Source organism: Macaca nemestrina, chromosome 3 (genome assembly GCF_043159975.1).
Source record: "Macaca nemestrina isolate mMacNem1 chromosome 3, mMacNem.hap1, whole genome shotgun sequence".
In the NCBI taxonomy this organism is placed as follows: Eukaryota; Metazoa; Chordata; class Mammalia; order Primates; family Cercopithecidae; genus Macaca; species Macaca nemestrina.
The window spans coordinates 166,853,571-166,873,722 of NC_092127.1; the positions used below are offsets into that span (position 1 = coordinate 166,853,571).

At 43.4% G+C, this 20,152-nt stretch overlaps 1 protein-coding gene across 15 annotated transcripts in view; it reads right to left on the bottom strand.

Annotated features, from left to right (window-relative positions):
* LOC105487786 (protocadherin 7) overlaps nucleotides 1–8,314 on the bottom strand; it is a 427,259-nt gene extending 418,945 nt beyond the window's left edge. For all 15 annotated transcript variants that reach the window (XM_011751412.3, XM_011751410.3, XM_071093763.1 and 12 more), the window contains exon 1: nucleotides 5,141–8,314. In XM_011751412.3, coding sequence (XP_011749714.1) covers nucleotides 5,141–8,314 — 3,174 coding nt within the window. The remainder of the gene's footprint in view (nucleotides 1–5,140) is intronic.
* Between the last annotated feature and the right edge of the window lie 11,838 nt (nucleotides 8,315–20,152).

Below are 20,152 nucleotides of genomic sequence, written 5' to 3' on the forward strand. Positions count from 1 at the left end.
TGTATGTGCAAAGTTGATAAAATGCGAACAAGCCCAGAAGCCAAAAGTAATTATCAATATTGATGGAAAAGGTAAAAGATTATCACAATTAGAATGCATAAAATATTTCATACATAATGTGTAGAATGTTTTAATTCTTTTCTATTTAAGTGAATTTTTACTGAAATATACTAAATGCTAGGAAGGAACTTATGTCTGTTATCACTGTTGTGCTAATATTAAAAATTCTGTCAACAGAATATACGTTCTTAACCATGTTAAGATGCTTTACTCTATGTTATCAATTACAATCCTATATGAGGGAAAAGAATTATTAACTTATTTTAAAATTCTGTAAATTTTGAATTATATTTTCCTAGATAATTTTACACAGAAGAACTGGAGCCTAAAGCAGAATTATAGTCTATTGTAAAGATGTCAATCTTCATAGCCAAATATATAGTCATAAATAAGTAAGTAAATTTCAACAGATTTCTACTGCAATTGAAAGTTACAGAAATTCAGTTTTTTTTCCCCCAAAGGTGGTATGATCAGATAAATAAGAATACTGGACACTACATTCCATGACTTGGACTCTAGTGCACATTATATCCCTGATAATTTTGTAATCCCAATCAAGTCACTGTTTCATGCTGGGCCTCAGTCTCCTCTTCTATTAAAATGAGGGGACTGTTTAACACCTTGGAATTCTAAAATGTGATGATGCTAGTGATTTTAGGTGCAGTCATTAAAATGTTGATTATAGTATATTTTATTTCAACATTGTGTATGTTTAAGTTAGATATTTTCACATATTAATCTATAAACATCATGACTAAATAAGACTAATACAGCTATAAATGGTATGCACGAATACATGTGTTTATGTCTCTGTGTGTAGTTTGTGATATAAACCTTGTTCATGCTTTTCCACATATGAGATATGAAATTACTCAAAGATAGAAAGATAAGAAAAAATGATTTCGCTCTATTTCTTGTACTACATGATTTATTAAAGTATTTAAACTGATTTTGTGTTCTTATAGCTAAGTCATTAATTGGTTTAGGATAAGTTTTGGATAAGGTTCAAATAATCATGAGGACTTCCATATAAATTGGCAAATTCATTGCTGATCAAATCAATGGATGACATTTTCCTTATTTCATAGACATCCAGAGATCCAGATAATGTTGCTTTACTAGATGAGTAAAGACACAGCCTAACTTCCATCAGCTATTAGTCTTTTGCTTATGGTATCAGGCCAGATGTAACAGAAATTTCACCATACGCAGATTCATTGCGCCTTATGAAAACATCCTTGGTTATAGACAGGAGAAACACATTGTAAAAATTATGCTTACAGAATGAGCACTGGAAGCTATGGTTGGCATCACTATGTAGATGCATTTCCACTAAAGAATATATATATACTCTCTCTATATATATATATGTGTGTGTATATATACATACACACACACCCACACACACAAACATAAATGAATTGACATTTAGTTTTCTTATTACTTAATACATGACAGCAAGTCAACCATTTGCTTCCAAAATTGAAGCAATTAAAAAGATAAGTTCTCCCATATTTTTTCACTAAGTATAAAATGAATATATTGAACATAATTTGATCATTAAAGAGAACATTATGAAGACAAACTGTGAAACTGTCACTGAAGTTAATGTAAATTATTTGTATTTCAGGATCAGCTGCAAATGGATTTTAAAATGGGTGTTTATTCAAGCTAAGTTCTTGCCAAAAATAAATTACCTTACTTTCCATTTACTAAATACAATAAAATTTTTACTTGTAAGTGCATTATCTAAATAACAGCATATCAAGGATAAGCTCAATAGAATTCAAGAATAATAAGCAAAATAGTAACTGTACTTTTCATACTATTACTCTTTGGGGGGATTACATTATTTTAAAAGAAAATTGAAAAATGCTTAGCACATAGTAAAATACCGAAGACTTAAACAGAAAAATAGAATGCATTTGCCTTTACGTTATGAATGAAAAGCACACTTGTACTTCTAGTTCACAAAAGTTTAACAACCACCAAGAACAGGTTTACCAAGGAAGAATGAAACAGAAAAGTGGATACTTAATCTCAGTAATGCTGTCAATGATCCACATTTTGCTCAACTAAACACATTATTTAGTTGAGAGCAAAGGCTTTTGTTGGAAATGCAAAGGTATGAACTATGAAAATTTGGGCTACATCATCAGTGAGTTTTCTAAAGCGTGAATTTCGGAAATAATTCCAGCAGCTCTACCACACACATCTCCTAGAGTCTGCCAAAGAGTAACTATAGAAGCTTGATTTGAATGCCTCTCAAGTCTATGTAAACAAAACAAAAAGTAAGAGGTTAAGGGAGAGTATTATTTTCAAACTTCTATTTCTACAAAGCTGTTTAACCTATTATAATGAAAACAACAGGACTTAGGTACAACACTTTAAAATGTCTAATTTTCATAAAGATAACACTCTTAAGAAACATCACTTGAATTTTTTCACAAATAAAGAACTGCAATAAGGCAATTCAGGAAAACTATAAATAAAACAAAGGCTTTATGTAAAATGAAATCTCAATTTTTAAATTAGACCCTGCTATATGGAATTGAAAGAATACAATGGTCTAATTTTACCTTAGATAAATCCATTTATCAAAAGAAGGAAATTACTGCGAAACCTTGTATTCTTTTTTTTTTCTTTGATTAAATCAGGTTTAATCAAAGAAAATATATTTTGGTAGTTCCGTAAAAATTAAAGTGCATATATTTTAAAAATAAAAATAGGAAATTATCTACTTATGGCACAAACAAAAAGCAGAACAAAAAGGATTCTATTTATGTCAGATGTCAAAACGGAATGTAACTTTGTAAATGGATCCCTTGACCCTGACAGCAATATTGAGAAGATGAAGCATATCCATTACTATTACTAATTACATTAAGGGGAATGTGTTTCATTTGCCTTTATTTCATTTTAGGTCAGCTATTTACTTGTGATTAAAAGTGTATTCTTCTTCTGAATACCTAATGACAGAAAAGTTTTCCAAAGTCACTTTTGGCAAACTGTGTGATTCATTCCAATTGCTTTGAAGGTTTTCTCTTTTGGAATATGGACTGCTTTCCTCAGTTAAGAGGCTAACACCATATATTAGTTTATTTATAAGCATATCACTTTGCCTTTTAAATAGGATGCCAACAGTCTTGATATTAGCTGTTTTAAATATTCAAGAACATAGAGCTAACCTCATCTGATGAGCCAAATGAAGCTTAAGTGACAGCACAGAACATATGAACTGTTTGCATAAAATATCGGTAAAAGTGTCACTTGATATGTCCACTCAAAAGCATAAGATTACACAATTCAGAATGCAAATGCTATCCAGCCACAGGACAGAAGTACCATTAAGATAAGAACCGAGAGGTAAACATTCTGCAGACAGAGCTCTTCACACTCCTTTGCATTACGTATTAACTATTTTCTAGAGAAATGTCTACAAATCTCAATTTATTTTGGGGTGTTTATAAGTAATCTGTAAAATGTGCTACCATTTTAGCTAGAATCTTCCTTGTTTACAAAACTGATAAAAGCACCAAAACAATACAAAAATCAGCTTCTAACTCCATGTAACACAATAATACAACAGATATAAACACTCCACTATGTTAAATGTTTGTTTAAAATAAATAAATAATTCAAATTCATATACACCAAAGGACATATTTTCAAAAGCCATTTAATGCAAATATAGTTCGAACTGGTGTTTTCTTGGATTGCATTTGTTATTAGATATAAAAGCTTATTCAGACTGTTTCTCCTTATCTGACTAGCTATAGTAAAGTACTATATATAGAAAATATTTATTTAAAAAACTAATTTCAGTAGTCATGAAAGCAATAAAGGATTAATATCTCTTTCTGTACCATCTTCAATGAGGCTATAAAATAACTTTTTCCTTTGCCTCAGTTCTTCTCAGATTCCACATTCCACATGCAAAGCATATTTAATAGAAATTAGATTGACAGTCATAACTGTGTTTCTTGAGATGGGTTCTGACAGTAAGAAATACATAATGTTTTATTAGCTGAGGTTGCTGTACCATGAGACACAGCCCTTTCCAAAAGATCTTATTTATGTGTGGCAAACTTTGGTGGGTATACAAAGTAAACTTTCTGAGGATTGTATATCACACAAGGAAAACTTTCAAAAATAAATTTCAGTTTTGCTTAAGTTCCACCTCAGAATATATGTTTTTTTACTGTTTCTACATTTCACTGAGAAACAATTATGTCAAATATTCCACATAATCTTTACATTCTCAATATATCATAATGCATGCCAAAATAGTCTTGCAGACAGTACATCAATCATGAATACTTTCATTACGTGGCTTAAATAATAAATGGCTCATGCGGTGTATTTTTGTTTGCAAACTTTTAATACCAAAGAGGAAGTATGCAAATGGTGACTGCATATCATTATCGAATACTAATTGTTATAGGTATTGATTATTATAGATATAAAAGATTGAAAGTGGTGTTTGGCATGACATTTGCATATCAGTAAATATTTTTAAACCAGCATTTTCATCAAAGTAGTCAGTATTTCAATATCTCAGACTTAGTACTACGTCTGCATGATTCAGCATCTATTTATCTGTAAAATCCTACATTGTAAATAACATAGCTAAAACTTTTATGGTATCCAATTTGCATAGACACCAGTAGTAACTTTAGAAACTTTTTCTCTGGATGCAATTATCCACTTAGTTGCCATAAAAGAAAAATAATTTCAGGTGAAAACTAACCATCTAAGTAATACATACATATTTATTCTGGAAACAAAAAATGTAGTATGAATTAGGGATGTCAAGTGCGAAGAGAACTACAAAATCCTGCCTACTCTGAATACTTCCTTCAGTAGTTCAGTGAACCTTAATTCTAACTTGCAAAATACAGTGGTATACCTCTTGTAGATGGCCTTTGCTAAATTAATGGTGCAAAAATTAACATTAAATTCCTACTGTTAAGATTTTAATAACTTTAAAAACGAGAAGACAAAACTTTACAGAAGATAATCTGTCTCAGAGTTATTAACCCTCCTAGGGATGTTTAAATATATTTGGGATACATCTTACCTGTTTGCTGTACTTGTTATTGGTTTGACAGCTGTACTCAGAGCAGTGATCTGATCCAATTGAAATGTTGTCTCCTGCTCCCACAAATGTGTTAGCTGGTGGTAGATCTTGTACGGCCTGGTGCTTTTTTCCTGCAGTTGGTGACTGGGGATGAAGCTGAACAGTAGGCAATGGGGAACTAGATTTGTAATGCCTTGCCAGGTCAGGACTGCCAGGCCCACCATTGACAGATCTGTATCGCCCCATGCTTGGGCTATCTGACAGCTTCTCATTGACACTATCATACCTCTGTCCATTTGGTTTAGAAGCCTCTACAGTGACAATGCTGCTGTAGAGAGGCTGCTTAGATTTTTTGTTTTTCTTGTCCTTTTTAGGCTTTTTAGATTTGTCATGCTGTTGGGGTGTAAAAAAGTCTTCGTGATCTTTTTTGCCAGCTTCATAGCCATTTTTAGTTTTGGACCTGCAGTACCTTGCCATCACTACAATTAAGATGATTAGAATCACTGTCATAATGCCAGCAACCACACCAATGACAATACTGAGTCTCTGTTTGCTAATTTCATAGCTTGGGTCGCCAGCTATATCCTGGGTGAGTGGGGTGTGCAAACTTCTAGCTATCTGGGAGTCAATCACAGTTGCATTAGAAACACTTTCATTGACAAACACATGCACCAGAGTCGTGGTGGACTGGGAAGGCTGCCCACTGTCATTCACTTGCACCACCAACCTGTGCAAGCCATAATGCTTTTGGGTGAGTTTTCCCACTAAGGAAACCACACCACTAGTGGGATCAATTTCAAACAGCTTGAAGGGATTCCCTCCCACAATGCTGTAGTTCAGGTCTGCATTGATGCCATCGTCACTGTCTGTTGCCAACACTGTAGCTACTACTGTCCTGACATTACTCGAAGGTGGCAGTAAAGTGTAGGAAATGTTTTTGGGAAGGGTAACCATGGGAGCATTGTCATTTTCATCCATCACAAAAAGCGAAACTGTAGCTGTGGCAGACCTGGGAGGATCTCCCCCATCCACAGCCTTGACTCTGAAAGTGTATGTGGTCTGATGTTCCCGGTCAAAAGACATTGTGGAGTAAATTGTCCCCGTGTCATTTTCAATAGAAAAAATGTTATTGTTCTCCTCTATGTACAGACTCATCTCTGCATTCCGCCCCTTGTCAGCATCCATCACGGTGACCATCCCCACAGGGCTGTTGGGCTGCAAGTTTTCTTTCACATAAAAGGTGAAGACGTCCTGCATAAACTTAGGGTCATTGTCATTCTTATCAGCCACCTGCACAATCACTGTAGTGCTGCCCTGCAGCACGGGGATGCCTTTGTCTTTGGCGTTAACTTTAAACTCATACCTGTCAGTCTGCTCGCGGTCCAGCACCGTATTGACCAGGATGTCCCCAGAATCGGGATCGATGGCAAAGATCCCCATCACAGAGGAGTCCAGCGAGTAGGCGATCTCAGCGTTCTTTCCGCTGTCTGCGTCTGTCGCCAGCACTGTGGCCACCCTCTCGCCCGGGATGTTGTTCTCAGGGAAGTAAACCTCCACCACCGACTGGCCGAACACAGGCGGGTTGTCGTTCGTGTCTCCCACCTTCACAATCAGGGAGTTGTTGCTCGAGAGGCTGGGGCTGCCTGAGTCCACCGCCACGATGACCACGTTGAACTCCCGGGTGGTCTCATAGTCCAGAGGGGTCGAGGTGTGCAAAAAGTACTTTTTCTTGTTCTGGTCGCCCTCGGTGTCGCTGGCTGGCTTGAGCTGGAAGGGCACGTCGCCCACCACGGTGCAGGTGACCACCCCGTTCTCGCCTTGGTCTCGGTCGGACACCTGCACCAGAGCGATGGGGGTGTCGACCAGAACGTCCTCGGCTACGTTGGCCACCCCGTCCTTGAGGGGGATGCGCCCAATCTTGCGGATTTCAATGGATGGCACATTGTCATTCTCGTCTTTGATGTTAAGGACCACGGTGGCCTTGTCGGTCTTGGGGGGCTGCCCACGGTCGCGGGCCATGACCGTGAAGCGCAGCTGGTTCACCTCCTCGCGGTCGATCCGGTGCAGGACGCTGAGCCAGCCGGACATCTCGTCAAGGCGCAGCAGTCGCCTCACCGACTCGGTGGCCGCCCCGAACACGTACTCGATCTGCCCATTGACCCCCACGTCCAAGTCAGCTGCGCGCAGTTGCAGGATGGGGGTCCCCGGGGCGCTGTTCTCAGCTAAGTCGGCCTCGTACACGCTCTTCTCGAAGCGGGGGCTGTTGTCGTTCACGTCGGTGATGAGGACCCGTAGGATGGCCTGCGAGGAGCGAGGCGGGTCGCCGCCGTCGCGCACCCGCAGGGTCAGCTCGTAGGAGTCGCGCTGCTCGCGGTCCAGCGCCCCCTTCACGATCAGCTGCGGCTGCTTCTCGCCATCCGGGGTGTCCGCCACCTGCAGCTCGAACACGCTGCTGCGGCCGCCGGGGTTGGTGCCGCCGCCGCCCTCTGATGCGTCCAGCCGCCGCTTGGAGCCTCCCGAGCCGCCGCCGCTCGCGCCGTTCCCGCCGCCCCCGGGATAGGGGGCGCTGTCGGCCGCCCCGGCGCGCCGGCTCTCGCCGCCGCTGCCGCCGCCTCCGGGCTCCTGGAGCAGCTCGTAGCGCTCGATGCCGTTGCGGCCAAAGTCGCGGTCAGTGGCGGTGGGCAGCAGGTAGAGTGTGCCCACCGGCCGGTTCTCCTCCACCGTGAGCGTGAGCACGGGCGACGGGAAGGTGGGCGTGTTGTCGTTGATGTCGAGCACGATGACCCGACCCTCAAACAGGTCTACCCAGCTCTGCGAGGGCCCGATCACCGACACCTCGAAGTCCAGGAAGCACTCGTTCTCGTCGAAGATCATCTGACACTGGGGCAGCTTCTCGCGGTCGATGCGCCTCTCGCTCGTGCTCAGCTCGCCCGTAAGGTTGTCGATCTTCAGGTACTCGGAGCCGGACTCCAGGCTGAAAGTCACCTCACCCGATCCGGTCACGATGCCCAGGTCTGAAGCCACGTTGCCGATGCGGACGTCGGCGGGGCCCTCCTCGGCCAGCCGGTACCGGAGGAGCTGCTTGGCGGCCGCCAGGCTGAGCGAGAGCGGCAGGAGGAGGCAACAGCCCAAGCACCAGCCGCGCGCCCATCCCGCGGTCCGCATCCTCAGCATCTTCTCCTGCTGCTGCTGCTACTGCTCCTTCTAACCACAGCCCCCTCGGCGCCCCCCTCCTCCGGGGCCGGCCGCTTGCCCTCCTCCCAGTCCTCTCCCCTCTCCCGGAAAGGAAGGAGCGAGAGAGAGGGGAGGGAGGGGGCAAAAGCGGCGTGGAGAGTCGGCCGGGAATGGAGGTGGGAGGGCAGCGATAGATGCTTTTTTTTTTCTCCTGCTTCTTCCGAAAGTTATTGTTTCATAATTCATGCAATGGGTGCTAATCGCCCGCTTGCCGGCCGCCGTTCAGTCGCAGTACTCACAGTTCACGGGACACTGCGCGCCGCGGGTTCGGCGCCCCCCCACCCAGAGTCATCCCCGCAGCGGGCAGAGAATCCCCGGCTCTCGTCCCCGCTCTGTCGGAAGGGGCCAGAACTGCTCCGGCAGACGGGCAGTGGGGCTGGGAAGAGGTGGGGAACGAGCTTGCAGCCTCCCCCGCCTGCCAGCCCGCCGGTCTTTGCTGCTACTCGAGTTGAGTCCAATTCACGTTCCAGACACTCACTCCAAACCCAGGCTCTGCTCCGACTCCGGCCGCCCAGGCAAACGTGAGTCGCTTCCTGCACCAGGCGCTGGGGCCAGCAACAAGCCAGTCTCAACTCCGACTCTGCTCAGGCAGCGGGGGAGCCAGTCAACAGATAGAGAATGAAAAATCCCCCGGCACGTCGCTTCGGGCACGGTGCAGTGGAGACTACTCGCGTCACAGCGCGGTCCGCGTCCGGGTCCCCCCGGCGCGCCAAAGAGAAGCCCGAGCCATCTTCAGAGACGCCCAGAGAGTCAGTCCCTTCTCACCCCGGAGAGCGCGGGTTTCTCTTTTTTCTTAACAACTCTGCGCAAGGTCATTAGTCACGAAGCCGCCGCCTGAAACCGCAGCAGCCTTTCGCCCGCGGGGGCGAAGGCTGAGCCGTGCGCACCGTGCGGTGCCCAAGTTTGGGTTCGCAGCCGCAGAGTCCGTGCCTTTTCTCACCTGCATTCGGCCCGCATGTCGGAGCAGTGGGATCTGCAGCGCTGTGCGCGATTCAGGGAGGAGATTGCAGCCTCTCTCTCTCTCTCCCCGCTCTCTCTCGATCCCTCCCCTCCCTCCCTCCCTTTCTCTCTCCTCCCTCCTCTCTCTCCTCCCTCCTCTCCTTTCCCCTTTCCCCCTCTCCCACTCGCTCTCTTGCACGCTCTCTCTCCTTCCTCTTAGTCCCAATGCAGGGAACTCGAGCTGAACTTGATCCCTTTGCAGTTCAAAGGTGAGCAAACCAGGCTCGGAGCACAGGCGACGTTAGCCGGCGAAAGCGCACGGCTGGGCGTCCCCAACGGCAATTAACAAAGATGCCCAATTCTGTCTGGATTTCCGAAGAAAAGCCAAAGGCTTTGGGGCGGGGGTGGAAGGGGAGGTGGAGTCAGAGACAGCTGCCAAGTAGCTTTAAAAAAAAAAAAAAAAAATCCAGTTTGCCAAGGGGAGAAAAAGTGCCAGTCGTTTGTGGCCTCGGAAGTGCCCTGGCACGGCTGGTGAATTCCGCAGTTGTCTCGTCCCTTTCGCGTCTGGGAGAGTCTGGTGCGGGCGCTCCCGCCGCCACTCAGGCTGCAGCGGCTCGGAGACACTGAACCGCTAGTAGGAAGCTCCCGTTCGCTACCCGCGAGCAGGAAACCCGCAAGTTGCCCAAAGTGGTGGTTGCTGCTGGGAGCTCGCTCGCTCACGGATCAGGCTTGTCCCTGACGCTGCTGCTGCAGCGGCGGCGGCAGTAGCTGCCCAGCCGCCGAAACTACACACAGGGAGAGAGCGAGGGAGGAGGGCCCGGGGTAAGGAGGCGGGAGGGAGCGTCAGCCAGCCTCCGCGCTCGGGAAAGCCCAGCCTCAGCTCCAGGGGCCGCTCAAAGTGTGCCCAATCCCAGCCAGACCTCTTTAAGCCAAAGCTCAATGCCCCCCAGCGAGTACCTCCGTCTTCTTCTCTGGGGGACTTGTTTTCCCTCCCTCGGGCTGGTAAATTTCCTCCTCCCTTAACTAATGCCCAGTTCACGCGTGAGAGCTTTTCGAGCTGTGTCAGGATAGATTTCTCCTTCTCCCTCTCTCTCAGACGACGTCCTCCCCCCACCCCCTCCACCCGGAAAGTGTCTCCGGTTCGCGATTTAGCATCTTGGTTAGGACATGGTTATCGGGGTCTTGGGGAACACACAAGAGCCCAGAAAGCCACTCTGTTCTGAAAAACCGTGACGGGCTGCAGTAGTGAAGAGAGAACATCAAACTCCAGAGAGCGGGAGAAAGATCCTTTTTTGGGAGCTCAGACTTTGGATGGTTGCGGGGGGGGGGGGGGGCGGGGGGCGGTGGGTGGAGGGGGGGGAAGGATGCCTGTCTTTGTTTAAATGCTTGACATTCCTGTCGTCGTGCTTGCTTATGGGGGTAGACCGTGTGTGCGCGCGCCTGGTGAATAAACACATGTTGGAAACCTCGATATTATTTTCTGAGCAGAAACCTGCAGCCTTTAGAAACTGGCAAAGTGTAGCGTCACCTATCTGGATAAAAGGGAAATAAACTTTAATGGTAACTTTGTGTACCAAAGTGTCCCCAGCTTTCCATCTCTCCTTTTGACTTTCTGCCACTTGATTGTCCCTATTTCTCCAAGCAAGGCGTCTACAATTTTCATTCACGACCACCGCAGCCGGCCTCATCAGATCTCAGGTCTGGTTGTTTTCTGAACTGAGCCATTTACTCATTTATTTCAGTGGCGGTAAACGAAGAGGCCCGGCTAGGATTAAGAGGATTGAGAGGGACTGGAAGTATTTGGGGAGAATTGTTACCATCTCAAAAGACAGAAAGGGCTGCTGCTGGGATTTGGTTAGACTTCAGTGCGCCTGACGTATCTATATGCATTTAAGGTCCTCCCCTTGAAGAAAAATTTCAAGCCGAAACAAACAAACAAAAAAAATCTGTCCAGTGTGGGTATTCTTTACGAGACCTGGGTGAGGAGGCAGAATGATTTAAACAAGACAAACACCAATAAAGTCAACGAGCAGATGCAGCGCGCGGTTGTTTGGGCGGGCGCAGGCACAGGAATGAGGAGGGAGAGGCGGCAGAGATTTCCAAGCTCTCACTACAGAGGATCGTAGAGGCGCGGAGGATGGAAATGTGCAAGTGTGTGTCAGGGAGCTGGCGAGTATTTTCCAGTCTGTGGAAGCAGCATCACTCCGGGGGTGGTGGCTCCTCCTCCGAGGCCAGGGCAGGGAACCCGGCCTTCCCGCTAACCCTCCCGCGGCTAGCACCCGAGCCTCTCAGCTCTGTATCTGCCGCATCAGCGAGAAAAGCCCCGCGCGCAGGCTCAGTGCGCACCGCCGCAGTCTCGAGCCGGGGGCGGGGCGGGGGAGGGGGCGGGAGTGGGCTCCGCAGCGCCTCCGCGCTGGCTAAGTGGCAGTAAAGCCAAATCCCTCTTGCATTTGGCAAGAACTCGGATTTATCGGAACGCCTGCCTCACTCCAAACCTCTGACCCTGGTTCCCCTTTTTCCCAGGTTCGAAGCAAATGGGAGAAGCCGTCTCCACTCCGCGGCCTTGCGCCGTGCATTCGGGTGCGCGGCAATATGGTGCAGTGCACTCACTCCCCTCACCGCCTTACTAAGATTTTGCAAACTTCAGGCAGCCGCGTAGGCAGAAACGTTGTGCACTCCCGCTTCCCTCTCCAGACCATAAACTTGATAAGCCTCTCCGCATCTTCAAAGCATTTGCCAGCGGCTCTGGCGCGCACTTTGCAGGACCACACTTGAGGGGGCCGCGAAGGAGTGGGCGGCTTTTCCTCACCGCGCTGCACATTTCTTCCCGGATGACTAGGGAGTTGCAGCGCGTCCTTCACAGTGGAGTGGTTTCCTCTTTGCTAGCGGGAGGAAGTCTCCAGCCCGCCCTCCTCACTCTCATTCCTACCAACTTCGCGGCGGAGCCAAGCCAGCGTGGGAAATGGGTCCGACGTGTGCTGCATGGAGAACAGCTAGGACAGACTGCGGGGGCCAAGAAGCCTGCTGGCTTTGCTCCCACCCCCATCAGTCCCAGGCTCCGACCTTTCTGCCAGAGGAGCAAAGAAGTGGCGGCGGCTTTGCCCTGCAGCGCTGTTCTGGGCAAGCAAAGGAAATGGGCGGGGTAGGGGCACGGGGCACGTGAGAGGAGCCCTCGGGGCGCCCTTGCGGCGGCTGGAGCTCCCAGTCCTCTTCCGCCCCCTGTCTATGGACTGACTCTTCTCTCGCCGGCGCAGAGGATGAATGGAAGAGAGAAGTTGTTTCCCCCACCCCCGCCCCATTTCCGCAGTCTTAGAGCCAGTGTCACAAGTGCTCAGCAATTTCATTAAATGGAACCAGGAGACTTAATCCCCCCTTGTACCAGACCTCACCGAGGGAATGTGATATCCGGCTTCGCTCCCACCCACCAACCCCGCCCGGCTTCTCAGTCCCCAGGCTGCGTTTATCTTCTCAACCTGAGAGGAAAGGGTTCAGAAGGAAATGGGATCGAAAGTGTAACCGGCTGCAAGAAATTAAAGAGCCGGCTGCTGCTGCTGCTGCTGGTGCTGCTGCTTTGGCGGCCAGAACTGGAGAGAGAAAATGAGATTAGTGTCCTAAAGCTTTCATTGATCAGAGTGATTAGACATCATCGTATGTAGGAAGCAAAATGTTTGAGGGAATGTTGAAATGGAGATTTGGTTTTTTCTTTAGTGGCTTTTTAAAAAAGAACAATAAAAGGAAATATCCCTTTGAAACCAAGATGCCAAGATGTAAAAAATGAAATTGATTAAAATATAAATGCCATCCCGTTCTAATATGCATTCAATAAAACCTCGACAAAACATTCATTTTCTATGCCAAATATCTTACCCTAAATTTAAAATAGTCAGTTTTTTTGTTTGTTTGGTTGTTTTTTTTGTTTTTTTTTGTTGTTGTTGGTTTTTTTTTTTTTTTTTTTACCTACTAACCTCGCTTGCTTAAACCTGTTTTGCCGTTAAGGAATTTCAGTGGATGAACTGAAAAATAGCATTCGGGGTCCCTGATGTAGTTCAAGCCTCAAGAAAAGACAGAGAAGTAACTACAACAAAAGTCTATGGTTAAGAATACAAGGTAGATGCTGGCGATGTGATCTCAGGGGGGCTTTCATTTATAATAGACGCTGTATTCACAATAATGCGAGAAAAAGGTTAAATACAGTAAACATGATAGCCAGTTCTGGAAAGAAATATAAAACAGTTTGACAGAAAAGGAGAAAGTAACTCAAGAACTCCACCAAGGGACAGACAGAGGAAATGACACTCGGATATCTCTAAATCCATTGACCTTTCATCTTTTTAAAACGGGTCTTCTATCTGTAGACGTGTTTTGTAGGCCTTTATGATCAACCATTTCTCTAACCACTTCCGCTAAATTTGATACTTCAGTCTTCCTTTTCTAAATAATTACTACAAACGATTGTCCTTTGAACATATATTACTTGAAAGAGTAAACATATTTATGCATAACAATTCCAAGTATGAGTCTGATCCTTGAGACTATGAGAAACTTTAGACATATTTTTCAGCCTTAAATCCATGCTTGTAGTATTAAAATGTTTAGTAGACTGAAATGACTAAATTATTCATTGCAATAACAGCCTTTTTGATAGACATTAAAACTCAGCAGTTTAAATAAGGAAACCACAGATTTCCTTTTAAGCAGGTAATAACTGCTTGCATCAGTGGTTATTTAATTGGTTTCTAGCCAAGATATAGAATAAGTTGTGCTGTTTAAATCAAGAAATCATGTGCAAAGCTATATTTTATGGTGTATCTATAAAAGAAGCACACAGAAACTAAGCTAAGTTGATTCATACTACCTACTGGATAACTATAAACATTTCCACAAGGCTGGTATGAAAACCCCATTTACAAAAAAAAAAAAAAAAAAAATTCAAAATTTAAGTGTTTATTAGCTCACGTGCTGTATGGTTTTCAGATTTCAATACAGTGTTTTAGGTTTTAAAATAACACAGAATAAATGATTTTCACTTTAAGTTTAGCACATATTGACAGTTGATTTTTTTTTCATTTTCAAAAGGTTTACATGCCAAAATATGTGCAATATAGCAGAGATTTACAAGTCATGATACACAAAGATCCAGTCAGTGACTGTAACTGGCATTTGTCTTTTATTTACAAGATCATTAGTTTATGAATTTTTTCAACTTTACATTAACTTTCATACATTTTCAAAAATTTAAGTTAGAGGGAACACAGTATTTTATAAAATCTGGATTCGTTCTGAGAAAAAGACCCTTCATAGGTTAAAAACAGTACATCCTATTATTTAGGGCCATCTGAAGCTATTTCCTTTCACTATTGATGGTAAAATTGGACCTACCAATGTCCTTTGCAGTATGAACTTGGGAGATTTGCATATTTTTACTATCGTGGCAGGCCGGATATATCAAATACTGCTGTGAATAATGACCTCTAAGCTAGATAATATGTTAAGGATTTGGGGGAGAAATTTCATTATAATTGCTTGGACAAATTTAATACCCAAGTAAATGACCTTGCTTATAACAAGAATGGTTGAAAATTATGTATTAGCTTTAGAAGTTTTAACCCCTGGCTGTGTCGACCTAGCTAGGGCACTTCTTATGTTCATTCTGAGTAACAGGTGGTAGAAAACTTTATTCAAACAAATTTGATTGATTGTAATTAGGAAATACATAATGTGGGATGTTTCTAGAATGAGAAATATAAGGAATTGGACTACTTCAGCAGCAATGAATTAATTTTCTAACGACAGAGGCTGGTACTTATAGGGCAGTCATTGAGAACTTTCCCCAAGTATTTACTGACTGTGGTTTCTGGGCCTAACATTGTACCTCTTGGCCCCCTTGTGGCTAGATGAGGCCATTAACTAGTTGTGGGCAGCCCTAAGTGGAAGGGGAATTTCACTTCCCTGGGAAATATAGGTGGCTGATAGGTAGTCATTGTTCAATTCTGTATAAGTCAAACTGGTTGTGAATCTGACTTAGGACCAATACTTGAAGACTTCAGTAAACTTCAGACTGACTTTGATTTCGTAAAGTGGTAGTACATTTTCGATACCCATTTCAGCGTTTTTAAAATAAATCATCCATGTAAAGCTGAATTAAGAAGCATATCAAAGTAGATACTATGGGTTCAACAATATATGCCTATAAATCAGCAGGTGTGCTATTCAGTCACAGAGAGAAATACAATTCCATTGACAAGACAAGTTCTTCATAAAGCTACATACATTTATATCTGGTGATTTTTAACACTATTGAACAGTTTAGCCTGGTTAATAATTTTTCTAGTAACTGGTACAGAATTTGACACTTTGAACAGGACTCTTTATAAAGTATTGTTGACTCACAGTGGGATGGAAAGATAAGCACGATTCTTTGTATGCCTTTTTTTTCTCTCTCTCTCTTACAGTTCTTTTTATTTCTTGGTTTTGCTGTGTAACTGATTCTCAATATTGTCTGCAAATGATTGGATAAAAAAACCATTGCAAAAATGTAAATACAAGCTTGGAATTTGAGTAACTTAGGTATCAAATAGTAAGTGTTTTGATACATTATTAAACTAACAGCACTGATTAGTAACAGTATAGGTTATCCAGATCTTTCTGTTTCTTAGTGATTCTTTATCTGTCTTTCCAGATGTTAGATCATGTCTGCCTGATCATGTCTGCCAATGTGGAAGGAAGGAATAGTCTCTAACCCTGCCTTTTCAGTGATATGTAATATAAAGCTTCTCTTTTTCATCTAACAGCTAGGCAGCATTGTGCTTTTTTTTTGAGATGGAGTCTTGTTCTGTCACCCAGGCTGGGATACAGTAGTGCCATCTCGGCTCACTGCAACCTCTGCATCCTGCATTCAAGCGATTCTCCTGCCTCAGCCTTCTGAGGAGCTGGGACTACAGGGGCACACAATCACACCCAGATAATTTTTGTATTTTTAGTAGAGACAAGGTTTCACCATGTTGGCCAGGATGGTCTTGAGCTGTTGACCTCATGATCCACCTGCATCGGCCTCCCAAAGTGCTGGGATTACAGGCGTGAGCCACCACTCCACCTGGCCACATTTTTTTTAAATAAAATTTATTTAAAATATAGGAGAGAGGTTAAGAGCAAAACATGCTGAACTGAAAAAGTTATCACTGAAACTAAAGCCATGCCCTTGTTTCTATTTTATTTTCTCCTATAAAACAGTATTTTCTAAAGGTCTATAAATGAAAATTGCTTTGAACTACCAAAATTTCTTCTCTGTAGGCATCCTGGCAATTCCCAATTCCAGAATTACCCTCCTGGCCAGACTGACTATGATGCTAATGAGGCTCGAGCTTTCAGGGTCTCTTACTTGTACCAGTCTCTCAAGACCTTGAAGTTGTGGTGCAGTAGGCTAGTGTTTGCACAGTTATGAGTTTGATATTTGCAAGAGTAAGAATTTTAACCGTGATAAGTCAAGAGCACGTCTCATTCCAGTTTCCTCTTTGCCATACAACTTGTTTAAATTGTGTTAGAGAGATCACAGGCATTCTGAGGATCCAGCGAAGGGAAAGTTGAGATGGGGATACATTTAATTTGGATGTGTTAAAATGTATTTTTATGGATTCACACTTGCCTTCTCTCACAGTTCAGTTGTTGCTAGCCATCATAGTGCAGAATGGCTTCCAAGAATTTTCCCAGCATCCACTTTGCCAGCTCATCAGTGTGGTTGTGCAAAGGTGCAGCGTCACAGGTTGTGATGTGATAGGTTCCCGGGCATATGTGGGTGACAGAGTGGAATCAAGGCTTAAATGTGTGGAGCCAGAAACTAGTCTGTAGAAAGCTCTTTCAATTACTAGACATAAAATTCCAAGCTAAGAATGTGCTTTCTTATTGATGTTGAAGGGGCCAGAATATGCCACAGTGGCATAAAGGACTATTTTGAGTTGAAGACATTTGAGAATCAACAGTGGCAGAAAGAGTCTTTTTCTAAGCTCTGTCTTTTTAAAATCAAAGCCTCCCACAAATAATTCCATTGTTATAAATCCCTTCCATGTGAGTTGCACAACCACAGAGGAGGAAATCTTAGCATCGATGTGAAGAAGTTAGCACAAGGTAGCACCTGGAAAGAGAAACAGATATTGGTATAAAACTATTATATCTATCATTTATTCTCCTAAGGGTCCAGTGATCTTCCCGAAAAGTCATTTGTTTTTCCAGAAGTGCCCTCGTCCCTCCCCGTACTCTATTAAGATGATATATAAGCGCCCAATTCTAACTACCTCCTTGAATCACATTTCTTTGTCTACATCCATGTATACATATATAGTTAAATCTGTTTTTCTCTTTTAATAATCTGTCTTGTGCCAGTTTAATGTGCATAACTCTCAAGAACATAACCTAAACCGGTAGAGAAAAAGCTTTTCCTCCCTAACAATGTCTAATCAAAGCAAACATCCTCTTTTGTCAGGAATTACTCAATAAAACAGAAGATATACTAAAAAACACACTATTCTTTTGAGTGTGCATGTCTTTTAAACACAAATACAAACTTTATTGGAATCCATGCTCGATGGTACAAATATGTAGTAGCAGTACTGCAAACAGCATTTGCATGTGTGGGAATTCAAGATGGCTTACTAGAGGCACTGGGCACATCATGTTCTCTCCACAAAAAAATTAAAAAAAAACAGTGAGTAGATAACTACATGTCAAAATAGAGCATCTAAGGGAGAACACTAGATTTTAACAGGTGTTAACTGTGAGTAGATAACTACATGTCAAAATAGAGCATCTAAGGGAGAACAGTAGATTTAACAGGGACCCTCTGAGGCAGGGAAATTCAAGATGGCAGCACAAACAGGGAAGCGAAGCAGCTGACTGAAATCAGCTCAGAGCCAGGAAGGACTTCCCATTGCAGGAAAAAGGTAAGTGAAAGATCCCCAAAAATCCACATTCCCTCTATACACACCTGCAATCCTAGCTACAGAAGACCTTCTCAGGCCCCAGAGTCCCTGAGCATAGCATAGGGAACTGCCTGGAATAAACACAACTACATTGCTTCAGAGAGGGAAATCATGTCCTGAGACCCAAGCTGTTGCAGCATGCCACTATTTTGAGAATGGAGCTGATCTCAGGCTACCTCCTGTCCAATAACCTATGCATTTTTATATTCCTGGTGCACTTCCAACACCCCTCCACATTCACTCAGAATACTGTAGTGTTGTCACACCATTTGGAGCCAGCAGTGCAGCCATAACCCTGGCACACAAACCCACGAAGTGCCCTACACTCTGGGCAACAAAAGGTCCAACACATCACGGGGACTGCCTCCAGGATACAGAGAGGCAAAACGTGCATTCCCCAAAGCCTGAGAACTGCATGCCCAGGGCAACTGCCATGACAGCAACCCTACACATACCACCTAGGGGTTTGAAGATAGGCTTGTCCAGCCCACTGTTGTCACTACTAGTACCTGCACATACCACCAAAAAGCCTGAGGACCAGCCCATGCGAGCCCCAGTCACCAGTGAAGCCTCACCACAGCCTGCACAAATAACCACAGCCCAATCCACTGAAGAACTCACGGGCAACTCTGTTATTGATTACAGCTGAAGAAATCAAACGAAGAGTATACCACAGAACCCACCCAGAGCAAAAGCCAAAGTACCCTATCAAAGTAATACTGTAGACAGATCTATAGGAAAATGTCTTTCTCTTCAAAAGCTACTCCACAAAATTGAAAGAAGTAATTTTTACACTAAATGTGCAGATATCAGCATGAGGACGCAAGAAACTAAAAAGCAAGGAAATACCACCAAAGGAATACATTAATTCTACAGTAAAAGACCCCATAAAAATCTATGAAGTGTCTTGACAAGGAATTCAAAATAATGATCTAAAGGAAATTCAGCGTGATAAGAGATAACACAAATAGACAATACAAAGAAAACAAGAAAACAATGATCTGAATGAGAAATTCAACAAAGAAAGATAAATAGTGTAAAAGAACCAAATAGATATACTGGAACTGAAGAATGTAATTAATGAAATAAAAATATAATCAAGAGCTATCACAACAGACTATATCAAGCAGGAAAAAGATTTTATGAACTTGAAGACAAGTCTTTTCAAATAACTCAGTCATGTAAAGAGAGAGAGAGGGTGAAAATAAAAGAAAGTATAAAAATGAATGAAGAAAGTCTACATGACATATGGGATACTAAAAACAAATAAATATTTAAATTTTGGGAATTCCAGAAGAAGAGATTTTAAAAGGCATAGAAAATCTATTCCATGAAATACATTGAATAGATTTTCCTTCCAATATGTGGAAAGCTGAAAAGTTCTCATGTATTGGGAGATATGTAGACAAACAGATACAGAGAGCTCAAACATTCCTAAATAGATTCAGCTTGAAAGGTCCTCAACTAAACACATTATAGTCAAACTGTCAAAAGTAAAAGACAAAGTGAGCATTTTTAAAACAGCAAGAGAGAAGCATCTAGTTACATATAAGGGAATCTAACATATAAGGGAATCTAACGTATAGGGGGATCTAACAAATAAGGGAAGACTAATAGAAGAATTTTTTTTTTTTTTTTTTTTTTGAGATGAAGCTCTCACTCTGTAGCCCAAGCTGGAGTGCAGTGGCACAATCTTGGCTCACCGCAACCTCCACCTCTTGCGCTTAAGCAATTCTTCTACCTCAGGCTCCTGAGTAGCTGAGATTACAGGCACGCACCACTGTACCTGGCTAATTTGTGTGTGTGTGTGTGTGTGTATTTTTAGTAAAGATGGGGTTTCACCATGTTGGCCAGGCTAGTCTTGAAC